At 38.0% G+C, this 20,986-nt stretch overlaps 1 protein-coding gene across 4 annotated transcripts in view; it reads right to left on the minus strand.

Annotated features, from left to right (window-relative positions):
• Nucleotides 1-20,986, minus strand: part of wdr33 (WD repeat domain 33) — a 134,356-nt gene that overhangs the window by 81,763 nt on the left and 31,607 nt on the right. For all 4 annotated transcript variants that reach the window (XM_073040628.1, XM_073040626.1, XM_073040627.1 and 1 more), the window contains exons 3-7: nt 19,849-19,917; nt 12,793-12,897; nt 11,292-11,387; nt 9,323-9,474; nt 6,951-7,048 (exon numbers count right to left, since the gene is read on the minus strand). In XM_073040628.1, the coding sequence (XP_072896729.1) occupies nt 6,951-7,048; nt 9,323-9,474; nt 11,292-11,387; nt 12,793-12,897; nt 19,849-19,917 (520 nt within the window). The remainder of the gene's footprint in view (nt 1-6,950; nt 7,049-9,322; nt 9,475-11,291; nt 11,388-12,792; nt 12,898-19,848; nt 19,918-20,986) is intronic.

Raw genomic sequence — 20,986 nt, forward strand, 5'->3', positions numbered from 1 at the left:
TATCTAAAGCAGTAACAGGGATGTAAAAGCTTTGCAAAGCTGCTTTTCAATATGACTGGAGACTGTTTGAAAAATTTGAAAAATACAGGTCAAAATTTTTTGTGCAAAACTATGTTGAAATTATAAAATGTGAATTAAGCAAGAAAATATCTTTCACGTAAACATTTGAGATCATTATTCATTTCACTTACAACTGTCTGCTTTGATCAGCATTCTAAAAGTGTTCACAACCAGGTTATTATCTATATGCCAGTGGTTTCAACTCAATAAATTTGGAATTTTGAAGAACTTCATTACTAATGATAACTGCAAAATTGCTGAATGTCTTAAAAAACCTACTGAATGTCCTTCAACCAAGTATAGCCTAAATATGACACCATTCCCATCATATAGTTCGTTCTTAAATGCCCCTAAATAGCAAAATCACACCATTCAACTTAGGAACAGTAAGGAATAGGTCATAAATGCGGGTTTTGCAATGTGTGTCCAAGACCTTGGAAAGTGAAATCAGAAAGTTCTGATCACTGCAAAGATCTAGAAATAAAGTGCATTGCTCGTGCCATTGGTCAAACAAAATCATGAATGTGAGGTTGGAATCACAAACAATGACTAGATTTAAATAAGTATTAATGGCTAATGGCTGCAAGTGGAACTTGACTAAAGATCAGTTTTAGTGTACACAGAACACTCTGCAGATGCTGGGGTCAAGGCATCCATGGAAACGAACAGTCAATGCTTCAGGCCTGACGAAGGGTCTCAGCCTGAAGCGTTGACTGTTCGTTTCCATGGATGCTGCCTGACCTGCTGAGTTCCTCCAACGTGTTGTGTGTGTTAGTTTTAGTGTACGTTTGTAGATCAAGTCTGAAGGAGCAGGGAAAGGGTAGAGACAGTTCAGCTCCACCTCTGGTGCAGAAGAATTCCCCAATCTCAATGAATGAAATTGCACTGGCTGACAATCTAAAACTCTTTTTTTTTAAAATCAGTCATCCATTTTAATTTTGATATGGTGTCAATTAAAATATGGATGACTTCAGAAGTCAGTATTGTTTTTGATTGCTTCTTTGGGCTTATGGCTTATGTTGTAATATTCTGAATTAAATCAGTGAATATTTACATATTTGAAGCCACACAAGCTCGCTACATATTTCTTCTAGTGAGTTCATCCATTATCTTCATGGACTTTAAAAGCATTGGAATGTTCTTAAAGGATGTTAAAGGTGCAATTGAAATGCAAGACATCTTCAGCAAAAAAACAAAGTAATGGAGACTGAAAATTAATAAATTATACAAACGTTTGGAAAGATTATACACTGATTGATATTAACACAAGTGCAAATCAATCCACAGTTTAAACTCACTCTAGGCGTAAACCCTAATTCAACAAAATGTGACCTCCAGGAGTAAGGACTTGTAAAGCACATGGGAGATGAATGTAAATTTAACAAATTACTGGAAAACATTTCAGAAATGTCAAATCCTTGAATCATTAATGTCATTCACAGGACATTGTTGCAATTCAGGCACAATGTCAATATTAGGAGTCACTGCAATAAAAAAACTCAGAAAAATCAAATTGATCAAGCTTACGATGATAGTGTAGAGGAAAATAAGGTTAAGATCATCTAAACAACACACACAAAATGCTGCCTGACCTGCTGCGTTCCACCAGCATTTTGTGTGTGTTGCTTGAATTTCCAGCATCTGCAGATTTCCTCGTGTTTGCCTTTAAGATCATCTAAAATTCACTTAGTCTGTATTTATAATAGAATGTGCACAATTATTTAATGCAAATATGAATCAGTGCTAAAGAGTCATCATGATGGATTTAGCACTAAAAAAATGGTACCTTTAAGAACTTAGCTTGGCAGGTAAGGACATATGTATGTGTGTATTTCAAGCCTAGACCCCAGCTTTGAAATTTCCACAAATATAGGGTGGTTGTGCTTCTGGATTGTAAAATATCACCAATTTAATTTCAAATGTGTATTTATTTTCAAGAATCTAGATTGCAGTAAAGGTATAATGCTGAATGACAGATTATCAGAACAGCTAAGGAAATCAATATGAAGCAGGAATTTATCTGTTAAAGGTGATAGCAGCAACTAGCATCAGACGAAAAGTAATTGCTTTCGAAAAAGTTAAAACAGTTGGTCAAGTGCCCTTCATCTTCTGTACAGTAAGTTCGGGATAGAGTTAAGGAAACCATAATCAGCCAAATTTGACAGACTGTTCTTAATAGCTCATTATGGGATTTAAAAAGCAGCACATTGGATTATCCTTGAGAAGCTAGATGTTTACCTGAGAACATCATGAAATATATTCTGATAGAAAATTTTCATTCTTATTTTTTTAAGGTTACAGTAATATTCTACACAGCAGTGTGGAAATCACCTGCGTATGTTCTGTTTATAAAAGATAGCTCACATCACATGCAGTGAACTACACTCAAAAGTGTTGGAGAATGTCAGTGCTCTTAAGTGGCAGTCATCTGCTCACCAATGCCCAGCTTGAGTTTCACCAGGACCACTCCTCACTAGACCTCTTCAAAGCTTTGGTCCAAACACAGACCAAAGAGCTGAATTCCAAAAGAGATGAGTGTGACTGCCCTTGACATTGAAGCAACAGTTGATTGTGACATCAAAGAACTCAGCTAAAATGGAAGACAACGGGTATCAAAGGGAAAACACTTCAATGTTTTGAATCATATTTTGCACAAAGGTGTTTTTGGTTGCCAAATGTCAATTATTCAGCCAAGGTCATCAAAGCAGGAGTTATTCTGGGCAGTATCCTGCACCCTGCCATTTACAGTTGTTTCATTACTGTTGTTCCTCCTATTGTAAAATCAAAGAGGAAACATTCAATTCCCAACTCCTCAGCAAATGAAGCAGTCCGTTCTTCTGCTTCTATAGATGCTACCTGTTTCTATAAGCAGTTTTGTTTTATACATGTCCATTCCAGCAGGCAGCAAGACCTTACAGATTCCAGACAAGGAATGAAAAATGCCCAAGCATTTATGCAACAGACAGGTCAAAGAACGTTCATCTCTAATAAGAGGTTGTTTAACCATCTTCCATTGATATTACCAACAGCCCTACAATCAACAACCTTGGGATCACCACTAGAAACTCAAGTGGACCAGTCACAAAAATGAAAGCAGGTCAGGCATGATCATATTGGGTAACTGAACAGATCTGAGTTGCCTACTCCTAATTCATACCTCCAGAGGCTGAGTATCCTGTCAGCCTCTGAGGGTATAAATGATTTACTACCTCAAATTCTAAATCCTTTCTAACTACAAGACACAAGACTGTGTCAAGCTTGACACAACCCAAGAGAAAGCATTCAGTACTTAATCAATAATCCTAAATATTTATTCCCTTTACAACATGGTAACTGCAGTGAACATCATTCACAAAGTTCACTGCTGTTAACTCACGAAGGCACCATTCAATCCTTCAACTGCCAAATAGAACAAGTTTAGCAAGTGCATGGTAACACTGCTATTTACAGGTCCTGATTTGGAATTTATTTCTGGCCCTTCAATGTTGCCAGATTTGGAACTCCCTGTTGATCAGCACCATTGGGTGGGGATACACTCACCAGAAGAACCACAGTCATTCAAAGCAGCAGCACACCACTGCCATCTAAAGGCCATTTGGGATAGACAATAGATGCTATTGATAGACTCAAGATTCCAAAAAAAATCTAGAAAAATTAAGGTAAAATATTTCCATCCACAAGAGATACATATATTACATTCAATTTCAACATAAAATGCTAGAGAGTGGTGAATCTGTGGAATTCTCTGCCACAGGAAACAGTTGAGGCCAGTTCATTGGCTATATTTAAGAGGAAGTTAGATATGGCCCTTGTGGCTAAAGGGATCGCGGGTATGGAGAGAAAGCAGGTACTGGGTTCTGAGTTGGATGATCAGCCATGATCATACTGAATGGCGGTGCAGGCTCGAAGGGCCGAATGGCCTACTCCTGCACCTATTTTCTATGTTCCTATGCTATAAAGTAACCTCAGATGTCGGTAATTTGCAGAGCAAGTTGACTGAATAAAACTTTTTTAAATGTGAACTAATTCTACATTATCAGTTTTGAGTCTGTTCTGATATTCCTAACTAGCCAAATTGCCAGTAAAAAAAAATGGCACTCACATTGTTGGGAGTCACATGCAGGCCAGATCAAACAAAGATGGTAGAATTCCATTAGTGGACTGGATGGATTTTTACAATCATGGTTGCCATAACTGATACTATCCTTTTATTCAATTTTTTATTTGTTGTTTAGACTCTCCTGTTGCCGTGATAGAATTTGAACGTCTCTGCATCAATGGAGCTGGTATCTGAATACTAATCCAGCAACTTAATATACAACAGCATTTTGTGAGCACTGCTTGGATTTCCAGCATCTGCAGATTATCTCTTGTTGGTAATTTAATATACAGTATTGTTGTACTAAAAACTTAAGTCAGGGCTGAACTGAAACTTCAGAGATTAAACTCACCATCACAGTATCTCCCTAAAATTAAGATTTATGAAAATATTTTAACTCTGCAAGAACATTTGAAAATATTCAGAAATGTATAAGTTGTAGAGGATGACAAAATTTAACATCTCTGAACAGCACTTTCTGAACCCAGTTTTAGAAAACATTCACAGCATGGTGTGATAGAAGGAAGGACAGGTCCCATATTCAAACTCTGATTTATGCAAAAGAGCAGCAATGAGCACATTTAATACAACTGCTGTTAACTTACTAATCTGTGATTCAGATGGCTCTGTAAACATTAGTCCACTCAGGCATCTCTGCCCTTTTGATCAGAGATACTTTGTCCTATCTATCACTTCCTCCATCCCCTCTGCAGATTCGTGACAACTTGCTTTCCTACCTTTCCATTTCTGATGTTTTCAAACTGAAAAACAATTGTTTTTTTCTGTGTGTGCTGCCTAACCTAAGTATTGTCTGAATTTTCTCTTAAAATAATTTCAGCCTTTAAGCGCCTGAAGTATTGATTTTTGACTTCCACATCACTCTTGCTTACTTCATGATATTTTTGCTCATGGGTCAGAGGGTTGAGGATTTGGAATGATAGCAAAGAATACTGTATTATTGGAGATGCTGCCCTTCAACTAATACACATTAAAGGCTATATTAACACAATTTTCAATTTGGTCATGCTGCATTTCACTTCATCCTCTAGTAACACTATAATGACCATTCATCCCCACTGCACCCTCCCACCAAACATAAGCAATTATAGATGCTGGAAGAGGCCCAGCTCTCTGATGCAGATTTTTCCATAAACTACAATAAAGCAAATATCACTAGAAAAGCACCCATTCCATGATCAAAATCTGTATGACCAACCAAAGGATCTGTCAGTTGACAACAGATAACAAATTAGTGTTAAACCAGGCTGTCTTACCATAGTAAATTTGAATGCATTTTTTTGCATTGTATAATTAACTTAGACACTGAAAATCTAAAGGCTCTTAAGACTTCCCGGCACACAAGTAGAATAGAAAGACAATTAATATTAAATGTAGGTTAGTTCTGCGTGTACCTCATCTATCACTCTAAGCTCGATTTGGACATGAACAGTAGCTGTCATTTTTGCTCTGTGTTCTCTCACCGAAGCCAGATTATTAGTTTGAGCCCCACTTGCAGATGAACACCAACTTTAGGCAAGACTATGGGTCAGAGAATGGTGCAAGATATTATCTTTCATATGAAATGTTAAGCCTTAGTCTTGTCAACCATCTCAGGTAGATGGAAATTATACAGCACAATCTTGATGCAGTATTTACTGAACTTGGCTCACTCCCTACCCATTCAGAAGAAAAACACCAGCTCTTGTCACAACCATATGACAAACCAATGTATTCAATGAAACAGCCTAACTGCTTAAACAAAGGAAAATCAGCAAAGGCAAATGTAATCTAAAGAGAAAGTTCTTAATAAATGGTAATAACTTGTTTAAAATGCTACCGAATGAGAAATAAACACTGGCTTCATCAACAGGAATGATTTTCCTACATATAACAACTAAGGACATTTTCGGCTCACTCAAGAGAGCAGTTAAGACCCTCAGCTACTTATTTCATCTGAAAGATGTAATAAGACAGTGTGACACTCCCTCAGTGCTGCACTGAATTGCCAACCTAGATTTTTGTGCTCTGGAATTTGTTTTCTTTGAACCTGAAACTACTGAAACTAGCTCGCTGAGCAATGGGAATACTGCTGGCTGAGCAGAAACATTTCAAAGTGTGTTTGTTTGCACAGTTGGTAAAGCAGTGCTGAAAAGCACATATTTTATTCAAGCCCATCTGCCATCAAATTCCATTTGGCAATAAACTATAGTATTGTAGTAACAAATCAAGATCAGTGTGTTCAAACTGAGATGCTTAAATTGCAGAATAGATCTTGTGCATAATTTATTATCAACTGCCCGTAATAGCTGATGATTGATAGTGGAGAGCAAGAGTTTTAGATTCTGTATTATTCTCTGCTGAAAGTCCTGGGACAATAACCACGTATATTTTTCAACTGTGAAACACTGACCCCCAAGGTTATAAAACCATACTTCTCACACTGGCCCAACACAAATTACAAAGTGAGATGCCCCACGTTATAAATTCATCATCTCAAATGAAGACACATATATGAGAGATAGAGGGAAATAAATGGCACCATGCTGAGGAGGTGCAGAATTAAGAATTGGCAAGCATGTCAGTTTTGTTTAAATGTGAATCGTAGGTATAAAAGATGTGCTTTCCTTATCACTTTGATAAGAGGGACAGCAGTGTAAATTGCAGACATTTTAATCTGTTAGAACCTATCTAAGCAATTGTGTGGTGGATTTTTGAACACCAGGATGAACACCCTTAATTAAACTGGTCGGCCCAGTATAAAAATGATATAGTAGCATTTTGCTTTACATACCTCGAAGTATACGTTCCTCGTGGCATCGAAGAAAGTCCCAAATTCGAACAGTGCCGTCATCAGAACATGTGGCAAATTTATTATCCGTAGGTGAGAAACTGTTACATGAAGACACACAGTAGGGGAAAGATGTCAGCATTTAACACGAGCCGAACAGAGCCCAATCTGGCTCATCCTCATACAAGTGTTCTGTATAAATGGATCCAGAAGTTAACTAGAATAACCACAATGCTTTAGCCTGGAACCTCACTTAACTGCTAACATGGGAGTGCATCCTCCATTAGGAGAAAACAGAAATTGGTTGACTGAAGTCTTGTTACACAAAGTTTGACAGCAAGATTTTTCTCCCAATTTCCAACAGATTTATTTAGATTATTTAAGATTTCTTAATGAAGCATTCTGAAATATCATCAAACCAACTCTTGCTGGAGACAAACATGTTGAGCCAAAACTCCCACTCTGCACCCAGATGTAGAGCTCTGGCCTCCCAGAGTTGAAGCCATAACTATGGCAGGTCTCCCAAGAATGAGGCCAGACCTACGACGGGTCTCCCAAGGTCGAGGCCATCACCATGGCGGGTCTCCCACCGGCGTTGGACTCCCCAAAATGAAGCCCCATCTACAGCTGCCCAGCCAGACACAAAGCCATGATGGTGATTATAATTATTTATCACCCATAATAAAAAATACTTAATTGTGAAAGTTCAGAACAAGGACACTCCACTATCTGTTTTGTTAGATCATCCATAACCACATCAGACTCCAATGAAATCAAGTGCCTTGACTGCAGGTGTGCCTATAATCAAAGTTCCACCATGTTAAAAACCCTTAGGTTGCTGAGCTTTTGCAATGCCATGGATAGTGTATACACTTCCACAGAAGGTGATAACTGCAAGATGAATAAGCACTGGCTACAAATGTATACTAAGGTTTGCATAGCAAATCTGCATAAAATTTGAATCCATACATGAATGCTTTTCCATATGGCAGTAATGGTAAATAGCACTTTCTCATATGTCTCATCATCAAAGCAATGACCCAAGTATGTCATTCACAGAAGCAAAGGAATAGGGCGTTGTTATAAAAATACATGTTGGCTGCAGAATTTAGCTAGAGTAATGTAGTGGGTTAAAGAAAACCAGCAAAATTCTATCATTGTGAAACTCAGTTTCAAAAACAATGAGATTTTGTCAATTAAATCAGATTAGTTAGGTTGTGATTTTTTATGACTTGTGAAAGGTATCTGTAAATGTGAAATTTAAAGGTATATTGCTGTTCTGAAAGCACCAGATGTTAAAAGATACAGCTTCACTTAGTCACACCAAGCATAAGTATCATAGTGTTGTACATCTGGGCGCCAACAGTCATAGCCACATGAATGCTGTTGCTAATAGCTACTATCTGATCATGAAGGTATTTGTGCTCAATTTTGCAGTATCCCTGTGCTGCCATTTGGTTCTTCTAGTATGCTGTGTCAACAGACAACAGCCCGATAATCAGAGCATAACCAGGATGTTAATCTGTCAGCACAAAAATTTTGAAGAATATTTCAAAGCCTGCCACTCCTGGCATTGATGGAAAATCCCTTTGGCCTTACTAATTGCTCATTGACTTGCTTTGGTTCATTGTCTAAATAGGTAAGTTACAGCATTATCTGGTGATACTAAAATGTGTTCACTGACACGACATGCTCAATGTAATGGGTACATAGATGAAATGGGATAAAAGATTCCTAAAAAAAAATCTGCTGCTCTCCAGTGAAATCAAACCATAAGTAAATGTTACAAGCTGCAAAACCCACCACTTAATTTTACTGCTTTTATGGTGAAAACACTAAAATGATTTTAAAATTTTATCATTTTGAAGTTCTTCAATCTCGGTTGTCACTGGTTGTAGATGGATGTCTGTGATCTAGTATTTATTTTTAATTCCTCCATAGATCACCATCATCTGGACCCTGGTGACCATTTTACTTTGGTGATGCAACTGGCTTTATTTCTGAAGTTTTAACCTTTATTCAGTTTTAGAAAAAAAAGGAAATACTTTATTTAAAATGTCAAATCTTGCTTTACAAAGAACTCATAAAAGGAATACTTGTACACATTAGCACTGCAGCAAAACTCTGAGCAGTAAAGCATACTGCCAACATCCACATTTCTCAAAAATGGCAATGTATCCATACCACACCATGGTTCTATAGTAGACAATGTGGTTCTCTGTATAAATGAGGAGACAAATAAAAATATTGAGCATAAAATCTGAGGCATCACTCCCAGGGTTTCATTGAAACCATGCACAACTTCACCTAGAATACATTGAAATGACAATATATTTATACCAATCCCTACAGAAAACTGCATAGCATTAATCCACCTGGCCTCTCTAATCGCCTCCTTGTGAGCTTGGAACATCTTCACATTGTTCATGTTGGACTGCCAATACTTCACATATCCACCATGGTCAGCTGTCAGCATCCACATATCATTATGAGACCAGGTCATGGCTCTAACTGGACTGTCATGAGCCTGTTGAGAGAAAAAAATGCAGAATACATTCTTAAGATGCTTTACAAACATTAAATTGCCATTTCACATGAACATTTATTTTGTCTAAAGCAACACCACTTTAGTTGCTAACTTCTGGAATACCTGACCAGCCTAACAATCTAATAAGCTCTTGATCTGTGGCTCAGTACACCAGTACCAACCATAAACTTTCACTGATATTTCTCTGAATCTGCTTGCACATGGGTCTGATAATACATAATATGAGGCTATTCCTACTGTTGGAAAGGGTATTTGAAGGCATCAGTACCAAAAATGGTGAGACAGCTTTTGGCATCTGTCGGCATTTGACACTTAAGCTGGAGAGTAGGCTTCTGTACATTATGACAAATCAAACACCAGCAACAATGACCTCAAACTAACATGTAACCCTGATTAACAGCCAGGATGGCTCGGTGACTTTACCCAGTGCAGATATGGTACAGAGGTATAATTTCTGAATAGAATCTCATTTCTAAGTACTATGGGCAAACTAGATGTAACTACTAAAGTTGAACAACTGAGGTTAATCCTCTCAGAACAACATGAATAGGAAGAAAAAGCAGGAAGTGCAAAAATCAAATGCAAACTAAAGAGCATGGAAAAATAGTAAATACTCATGATCTCTAAGAGAATCACAGATTAAGAGCTCTGATATTATTTATATGATCATTAAGATAAAACATCCCGATGTTTCACTAACTTGTTTTGTGCAATTAAAATTATTTACAACATTCAATAAAAATATGGTACTGGACAAATCTATCATTCCAGGTAATGGCAAAAGGAAGAAACCAATGTAATAGCTCATCACTGTTAAGAATCAACTACTTCAATAGGGAATAGACTGTGAGTAACAATACTTAAGTATATCAGGAATTTAAATAAGAGGCAAAAGTTATGGATTAATCAGTCAATGGCGGAAAAATCTTAAAAATATGGAGATGACAAATTTAAAAAATATTCTGTTTGCATTGTTGGCATGACTACTACTATAAATTGAAGTCATTAGTGCTGGTGTAGTTGGAACAACTGAAGTGTTCAAACAAGACCGTTAATTTAACTTCATGAGAATAATTGCTTTTACTTTAATTGTGTCCACAGCAACTAAATAGTACTATTGAATAATGTTGATAACAAAATGTCCAATTCCATCATGCAATCAGATACATTGGATGAATTCTTCTACTCCAGTTCTGTTATAGTTAACGTGGGATCTGCAACAGTGGGGCAGATGGCGTCTGACATGGCAGGCATGTGAGTTGATACATGGTGTGCTCCTGACCAGAAAGAAGCATGCATAATTTATGCCATAGTTTCCCTGAGGTCAGGTTTACAATATCAGGTTGGACCACCAACAGATAATAGTATCAGGTAAAATTACAATGAGAAACCTTCTCCATCTTCACTTATCTGAATAGCTGGGCAGAAATTTGAAACAAGGTGCCAAACTAAATGGACAAGGATTTGAAAATGTGAAAATAAAACTTACACACACAGCAAGGGAGCAACTGCAATATCACTGGCGTTTCTGACAAAAATAACCCAGGATAACTGTTTAAGATCAGTGGATACCACCCTAATCAAATGAGATTGTTTTGCCTAAATACTACAACTGACAAATGGCTATTTGTTCATCAACGTAAGTATAGATCTGTTGAAACCCACAACAGATGCTTCATTTCAATGGAAACATTAGAAAAAACTTGTTAAAAATTTGTTGCTACAGCACAGGACACATTATACAACTCCATTTTTATTCACAAACCTTTCTCCTTTCCCTATCTCCCACTTCATACCTGTAAAATAGTTTCAAAATTAAATGTCAGCCCATTCCAGAGAGTGAACTCTCCACTTGAAGCACCGGTAACTAAACGTCTTCCTTCAGGAGTCCACTAAATCAGAACAAAAACAAAAATTCACACACATAAGTAAACAGCAAGCAAAAGAATCAGGTAAATTTGTACAACTGTCTAACAAAGGAACAATCCCTGCAATTCCAGGATTTCAAACATTTTATATGCCCATCATCTAAATATTTTTAATCTGTCCATGACAGAGCCATAGGCTTTGGTCATATGTTCAAGGTTTAATGGAGACCTAAATAGATTTTGACTATAGTGCTGAACAGAGATCATACAGTTCCCTGCAAAAGTCTTAGGCACCCCAGATGTTTTATAAACTTTTTGTTTTAGATGTTTACTTCTTGTCTTCTGTATTAGTGTTAGTAGAAAAGAAATTTAGGTTTCTAAACATTCATTTTCCCAAAAAAATTAAATGGTGCAGAGTAATGTTTGTATTTTGTTAAAGACAGTAACATTAAATATTAGACCACTTTTCAAATAAAAACTTGATTACTTTGTAGGTATATACAGGTACATTACTCGTTTCACATGGCACCTATACAAAGCCTTCAAGATAGAAATATTCTACTGCAATTCAACCTCAAAGCTGAAACCCACCCATCAAATGAAAGCAAATACATGAGCTTGGGAACACACCTTAACAATAAGAATGCACGTGTTTAATATTGCCATGCAAGCGCGGTCAAACTTAAATGCCAGGCATCTGTAATTCCCATGGCAGCAGCTTACATAACATCACATTCAGATCTCATGTAAAGGTAACAGCTACTGTCAAACCAAAAATTTTGCTGCCAATGCTAACACAGGCACAAAGAAAGGGTTAATTGAACTGAAGCAGAATGGATTATCTGCCATCACAACATTGATGAGGTTTTCATTAGTAGCACAAATAAAATGAACAAAAAAAGGCATTTTAAGTAGCAAGTGTTAATACATAAGACAGGTTAAAAGTAGTAATGGAGTTGAGTGCCAATGATGTCACTGCATGGCAGTAATTAGCAAGGTAAAATGAATAACATGGGGAAATCCAAACACTTTAAAACAGCCTGAACTTGACCAAAGCATTCTGAGATCATGATCGACACATGTGGAGGTAACCAAAAATACAGAGGCAAAGGAAAGTTCCGATGGTGCAATGATGATGGCTCTTGCAAAGGAGATCATGATGTTTCAAAAACTGGGTAAAGATGTTTTGGAGGCAGAAAATTGTACTTGTGTGGAACTGGACACCATCCTTATAACTACAATGTTGCTTTAAATGGCTTACACTATTTACCAGCTTCACAACTTTTATGAATCAGAAACTGATTGAAGTCAACCAATTCCTTCATTGTAATAAGGAACTTAATTAGACAAATCCCTTTATGGATGAATGTACAAGGCATGGCAAGCCCAAAAGATTCACAACTCAAATGTTCTTTCCTTGAGAACTTACCCTGACAACAAACACCGGACACTTCACTTTGTTAGTTGAGGTTCGCACAAATTTTGTTGTCACAGCATTCATTGGATTGTGCAGCATTCCCATGGGTGGCACCAGCTACAAAATATATTGAAGACACAGATGTAACACAATTTTCTCTTCTTTAGAAAGTGGAAGGATCAATTAAAAGAACCAATGACAAAGGCAAAATCTCTTTAGACAAACAAGGAAACCAGTAACACAAAGATAATCAAGCATCCATAAAGTCATCAATAGAACCAACCCAACATCATAAATGACTAAATCAATTCAATAGTACATCAAAACAGTTCAGATTATAGATAGCACTCAAACTGGTAGGGCTGCAAGGCCTGTTCCTGTGCTGGAAGATTCTAAGACTAACAAAAACTGACTGAAATTAAACTATACAAATTGCACAATATGAACATTAATCAATTTGAAATGGTCTTACCAATGTCGCCCATGCCCACTCATAATTATCAAAGAATTGTAACGATTCAGGAAATACCCCTTCCAGCCAACACTGGCTCCCAATTGAGCAATCCCTGTCACATTTATCCATCTCTTTCCACAAAACAGTGCAAATTGTCTGATAAGTGCCTAATCCATTTCCACCATGAAGGCACTCATTGGTTCTATTTTTAACTTTCAAGGAGAAAATTAACTATTCTTTGTGTAAAACATCCTTTTATTCACATTACATCTTTTATCCTTCCTGAAAGAGTCATGATCTCTTACATCTCCATCTAATCAATTCTTAAACTGCTTCATACCATGCGCAGGTGAAGTCTCTCAACCCTTAGTCCCAATTTGAATTACATAGAATATATACTGGGCTGCATGAAGATTGGTACAGGCAACCATCACATTGCAGCACTTCGAGTTAACAAAAACATGCCTTCATGGAATGTGTGTGGAAAAAGAAACACAAAATGCAAAAGAAAATGTGTAGTCACTCATATGGCAGGGCAACACAATTTGGACAAGATGTTACATTACTTCAGTTGGCAGTCACAGCTGATCCCTGCTTTGCCACAACTTATTCAGCCTAAAGACATGTTAAGTCATGTCAAGCACAGTGCTGCCAAGCTCTTCATCTGCCAAATAAAGTCTCTGACATGCTGCACTGTGGGGAGCTGCACCTTACACAGCCTCCTGAAAGTAATCCTTCAGCCCTTATTCCATTTTCACTAAGTCACCATATTTTAACCTACTACCTTCATGAACTCCTTCTAAACCACCCTTCCACATTGAATCCCTATTCTCTAATCGTAACACTTTTTCTGATATCCCACTTTCAAAATCCATTTCTAATCTGAGTTTTGTCACAGATATGAAACAATTCAGCTAGGTCCTTTCATCATTGCTAATGAAATGATTTTATACGACTTCAACTGGACCAGAAAATTTGTGGATGACAAGACTGGAGTGCAGTGGGCCATCAGAATGGCTATCAAAGCTTGCAAAGTGATATGGACCATCTGGGAATATGAGATGGAAAATGGCAACACACACAAAATGCTGGAGGAATTCAGTAAGTCAGGCTCCATCTATGGAGAGGAATAAACGGTCAACATAAGAAGATGGGGCTGGGGAGGCATTAACTGGAAGTTAATCAGACATGGACTGATGCTTTCTCAATTGTGATGAAGCCACTCACAGGGTGGAAGAACACCACCTCATATTCCATCTTGGGAGCCTCCAACTTGATGGCAGAAACATCGATTTCTCTAGCTTCCTTTAATTTCTCCCCCCCGCCTCCATTCCACATTCTTACTCCTTCCCTCTCCCCATGCTCATCACCTTCCCCTACTGTTGCTCCTACTTCGCCTTCCCCTATGGTCTGCTGTCTTCTATTAGATGCCTCCCTATTCAGCCCTTTACCTCTTCCAGCTATCACCTCCCAGCTTCTCACTTCATTGCCGACCACTCCTACCTCAACTGATTTCACCTGTCACTTGCCAGCTTGTTCTCCTTCCCCTTTCCCACCTTTTTATTCTGGCTTCTTCCCCCTTCTTTTCCAGTCCTGATGAACTAAAATGTTGACCATTTATTCCTCTGCCGAGATGCTGCCTGACCTGTTTTAAGTTCCTCCAGAATCGTGAGTGTGTGTGTGTGTGTGTGTGTGCGCGCGCGCGTGCGTGCGTGTCTATCTCTCTCTCTCTCTGCCTCTGTCTGTCTTTCTTTGGATTTCTAGCATCTGCAGAATGGAATGGAATTTAATGAATGTAGATGTGAGGTGTTGCACCCTGGAAGGACAAACCGTGGTGTGGCACTGCAGGGTATGATAGAACAAAAGGACCCGAGAGTTCTAATCCATATTTCCTAGAAAGTGGCATTAAAGGTAGATACGATTGTATAGAGCTTTTGGCACATTGGACTTTGTAAATCAGGGCAATAAGCACAGGAGTTAGAAGATTGAAATTGCATATAAAACATTGGTGAGGCTGAATTTGGAGGAATGCATGCAGTTCTAGTCACTTACCTACAGGAAAGTGTGTAGAGATTTACAATAATATTGCTGGAACTTGAGGGCCTGAGTTATAAGATAAGGTTGAATATTTTAGAATTTTATTTACTGCAGTGCAAGAGAATCAGGGGAGATCTTACAGAGGTATACTAAATTATGAGGGGTATAGATAGGGTGAATGCATACAGGCTTTTCACCCTCAAGTTGGGTGAGACTAGAACTAGTGGTCAAAGGTTCAGCGTGAAAGGTGAAATATTTAACGGAAATCTGAGGAGAGCTTCACTCAGAGGGCGGTGCAAGTGTGGAATGAGGTGCCAGTAGAAGTGGTACACATGGATTCAGTGGCAACACTTAAGGGAAGCTTGGATAGGTAAATGGATGAAAGAGGTATGAAGGGCTATGGTTTGGGTGCAGGTAGATGGAACTAGGCAGAAGACCTGTCTGGCATGGGCTAGATGGAGTAAAGAACATTTGTTTGTGCCATGGTGTTTTGTAACTGAGGAAAAAAAAAATCGTACAGGAATGCAGCTCCACTTATAACATGGGACCCAATGGAGAAAAAAGGGGTTTGCATTGTAGAAATCGCAAAGTAAAGCACTTTCTAGGAATGCAACCCCTTCATAACATGGAGGTCATTTGTATTCATTAGGCCACAAATGACCCAACACATCAGACTGGCTGTCACCCCACAATGCTGCATCATTGACACCTAGGCCAGTCACAGCATTATGGGATTTTTGGCACTCACACCTGGAAGCAATAGAGAAGGGTGAAGAGGCAGAACAGGATGCCTACCTCTCCCTGTCAGAATTCACTTAGCTCCTTTGATTTAAAGTCGGTCTTGGTTTAATTCACCATCTATGACCCTATCAATGGCTTAGGATAGCAGTCTTACCATTCTCCAACCTACTCAATTCAACGTCTGAGACAATTTCCTCTTCACTGTTCAAAAATAACTAGTATTGTTTAATTTTTAATATTTTGACTAAATTATGATGAGTTGCAGCCACAGAAAACAAGACTCCCCTTTGCTGAAATTTCAGACTCTTGCAACAGAAATGGAGGGAAAAAATTTGTGACACCAATCCCCTGAAGCCCTCCAATAAATCTTTTCCACATTCTCTAGCATAGCTGTAACATTCCTAAAGTTCGGACATGGATGCAGTACTCTAACCGTGGATTAAACAGCTTTAACTTAATCTTTTGAATTCCATGTAAATATCCCAGCATCCCATACGCATTTGTCAATGTGCTGTTACTTTCAAGAATTTTTATTTATGCCCAGGAACTTGCCCGTAATTTAGACCAATGCCATTCTATCCATATCATCCCCCATTTTTTCTATTTGCCTTTTTTCCAGCTAATGTGTACTCTTTTGTACATACTCAAACCTCAAGTCACCTACAGATTTTATCCCAGTACTAACTCCATGGAACTGAAAGGTCTATAATTCTCTAGTTGGAAATACAACTCCCCACTTTCTTCCTTGAAGAAAATTTTCTACCTATGCAGCTGCTGAGACTTCAATTGCTTTAGTCTCAATTTTTGTCAATAACCATTTTGTGGGGAATTTTTAAGAACCAAAAAAATCTACATAAATGCCATATGCCTCATTGTTCCATTATCGCATCAAGAAACTCAAGCTGCTCTAGGAAATGAATCCATGCATCAACTCAAAACTTCCCCTGATTATACTTATATATGGTTTCCTCAGCCCAGGCCTGCAGCTGCCTGTTCTTACACACCATTTTTAAAAACAATGATACATTAAGAAATCCTTTCATCTCACTCAGATCCAGTAATAGAAAGGTATTGGGAATTCCTTCTTCAACCTCTACTGCAACCTCCTACATAAATTGAGGTTGCATCCCATTCAGATAAGTTGTAGAAGAGGTTTATTTAAGTGTTTTCAGGCTTCCTAGACATTTGACTTATTATCCCTTCTGTTTCTCCTTTTACTGAGCTGCTCATGGCACCTTTTTGGTAACGGCTGATATTAAATTCTCCTTTGATATTCCAACTACACCTCTGCTTCTAGGCAAAATCAGCTTTATTGTTGCTGTTTTGAATGGCAGGTGTTGCACTTCACACTTCTAACTGGTTGGCTTAATTCATGATAAGTGTGGCCTGGGAGGAGCAAACATAAGTCTGTCTGTTCAGGACTTGATACAACTGGGGTTGGATCAATCTTCATCTAGCATCTCTTCCAGAGCCATTCCAACATGGGTGGCCTGAGTTGGCATTGCATGATAGTCCTTGAAGCAAACGTCTCCACATGACATCAACGTGTTCATCCAAGTCATGGAGGATCATCTTCATTAGCTCAAAACACCACCATCTCTCCTCTTATATGTCTATAGATACACTGATATTTTCTTTTTATTTATCTTAATTTCTAGCTAATTCGCCCTATATTCAGCCTGCTTCTCAGTGGAGTTATTCATCTGACATGTATCATACATATTCTTTCTTTCATCTTTCCTGTTTCTTCTGTCATCAAGGGACCTTTGGACTTTGATTACTGTAATCTCCCTTGTGGGAATGTATCTCGCTTGCACCTGAAAGGGGTCACCCAATTGTTGCATTAGCACTGGTGATATGCATTTCACTTCACTTTGACGAAGTCCCTGCTTTCCACTGACAATGATCTTCCAATTATGCTGTTTGCTAGATTTCTGCTTGCCCTTCACCATCATTAATCTACATCAAATAATCCACCCATCTGTGTCTCAAGTGTATCCACCCTGATGTGCTGTGATCAGCTACCTCATTCCTCAGAATCAGTTCTCTCACTATGACTGGAAGACTGGAAGCAAACCTGCTGCACCCAAGTCACCAATAGTAATGAGGACCTGGTAGCAGCATTCCTGCCACCCAAAAAATCTGAAGTGTGTGCCAGAAAGAAAAGCTGGGAGTGGGCCTTGCTTCTCATTCAAGATAGAATCTTGGGCATCTGGTATCAAATTAAATTTATTAAGAGGTCTGTAGATAATAGAAATGAGTGGATGAGGTTTGGATAGGGAAGAGCATGAGGACTGATAGGGAATGAGGACAGACATGAATTCTGGGGCAGGAAAGGAGTCACAGTGTTGTAGAGCAAAGATACAGGACCTTTGGCACAAAGAGTTCACGCCAATCACAATGCACCTTTACTCCTAAGTCCATCTGTTTCATTACACTCCCTAGTACCTACCATTCAAAGTAACAGTCCTATGATGGTGTGACTTGCCTAAATTCATGAACTCATACAGGATGCCAAAAGTGCACTGAGAGGTAAGGTGACAGGGTAGGAGTAGGTAGAGGACAACAGAATGAGGTGCAGGACTACAAGGTGGGAAAAGGAGATGGGGTATGGGGCATAGGGGTAATAGAAAACTAAGCAAAAAGAGCAAAGGATGAACTGTCTGACAGAAATCTAATAATGAAGAGAACATGATAGCAACATAAACAAGCAGATGTGACACAAAGACACAAAGGCCTAGGCACGATCTGGTTCAAACACCTGAATTTAGCTCCTTTGATTAAAAGTGGAGTGATGATTTGATCTGTAAATAGAAAATTGTGGGAACACGCAGATCAAGTATTATCTGGAGTATGAGAAACAATTGTTTTAAGTCTTTTCACCTTTACCTTCATTTCCAGTTCTGATGAAGGGCCTTAGACCTGAAATAATTAAGTCTACTTCTTTCTCCAAATATGTTGTCTGTTTTATTGAATATTTCAAGCATTTCCTGTTTTTTTTTAAAATTTCAGATTTTCAGCATCTTCAAGTTTTCATTTTTCTTGATCTGTTAATGCATCTCTTCTCTGGCCATTGATTTGGCCCTACTGGAGGACTGGTTGAAAGCCATTTCACTGCACATCACATGGTTTCCAATCTGATCTACTGCTGACTGATGTACTTTATATCACCATGAAACTAACTCTGGTTTATCCTCATCAAGCTAGGCTCCCTACAGCCAGACCACTTGAAAAGTAACAATGTCAAACCAGGAATGGATAAGACACAGAACAGCCTAAATAGCTCACCCCTCCTCTAACCTTGCAGTAACTCATCTAGAGTATATCGTCTTGACTAAAATGCGAATCTATGCAAGCTCCTTGATAATGGACCTCTTAGCCACTATTAATGTGATGAAGGAATACGCAAGGGTCTACAATTAGTTGGACAGAAAATATCATGGTGCAGAAACAATATACTTTTAGTTCATTTCACAGCATCGTGGATGATGACAAATACGTTCCAATACATCCATAGTTATTGCTTCTTTTTTTCCCCCCAGACTATCGATGATGCACTTAAATACAAGACTGATTCTTTAAATTAACCCAATCTATTCTAGCAACATTCAGATGTTTCAGCATGATTTAATTATCATTTTTATTACAGCTTCTTTGGAGTTCATAACCTAAGAAGTACATTCACAAAATGAAAGTTCATTCCTAAAATGACTGAACTATATTTGTACTTACTATTCAAAGCACCACTGGTAAAACAAATTTATAAACACCACCACCAGAATAACCAAGAAAACCAGTACAGGCAAATTACAATTTACATCCTTTGAGATGCTTACGTCATTATAATAAGCTGAATCAGGCTGAATTGCTCGGAGGTCTCTGTGATCCCTCTGCCAAACTCGGTTCTAAAAATGAAAAAGAAAACAATCAGCAAATAGCATTACTCTAACACTCACTTGGCTCTTATAAAAGACAACAGTACTCTGATAATTGAGCTTACATATATAATAAACATTTAGTTTTGCAGTTACCACAGTATACAAGCAGCTATTTTGATTTTTCATCAATAATTCCAGCAAGAACCAGATGCAATACAAGAGGAAGTGAAAAGGAAAATAGCATAATGAGATAAAAATAGCTATTGTCATAAAAGAGAACCCAAAGTCTACTGTAAGCACATAAATATTTAGTAGGAGTAAAGATACCTCATGCAGTAACTCATGATAACCACAAAAGCAGTACAACTGGACTGCTAAATTATTATTTTCTATTTGTCTTTACCAAGGAAAAGGAAACTGACAAAATCTCAGAAGGGAAAATAGATAAAATGCAAGCTGATGACCTAGGTTGATGGGAAAATGTGGGGGCAGGGATTAATGATCTTCCAAGCCTTTCTTGATATACTTGAGGCATCAGAGAGCTGAAAAGTGAAAATGGCAATGTTCAAAAATCAGGTTTGAGAAACAATGAAGGAAAAATTTAACTTGAAAAAGTTTGAGTTAGTTGCTAAATAAAAGCTATTTAGAGACAATCACATTTGGCTACCCTGATTGGATATTTTGTTGAGACTATTACACCCAGATTAATTTATCAGCCATCTCCATGCACATTTCAACAATATAAACTAATGTCATGGTCTTACTGGAGAATGAATGATGAACAGCACACACAGCTGAAAGAAATTCATTAGATGACGCCTGCATGGTAGGCATTAAAGTCACTCACACAAACCTCTGGATGGCAATACTGAGATTCATGGAAATACAGTAACAGCAAAAATATTCCCCAACAACATTGTCAGAATGTTAATAAATGTGACATGGGCACACAATGCAAATATGCAGGTGGTATTGTGCTTAGAAGTACGGTGAACAGTGAAGAGAATAGCTAGACAAAAGGGCAGATTTAATAGTGAGAACTATGAAGTTACAAGTTCTGATTGACAGAATAATGACAGGCTAAACAGTAGTTCCA

This window comes from Hemitrygon akajei, chromosome 3 (assembly GCF_048418815.1).
Source record: "Hemitrygon akajei chromosome 3, sHemAka1.3, whole genome shotgun sequence".
NCBI lineage: Eukaryota > Metazoa > Chordata > Chondrichthyes > Myliobatiformes > Dasyatidae > Hemitrygon > Hemitrygon akajei.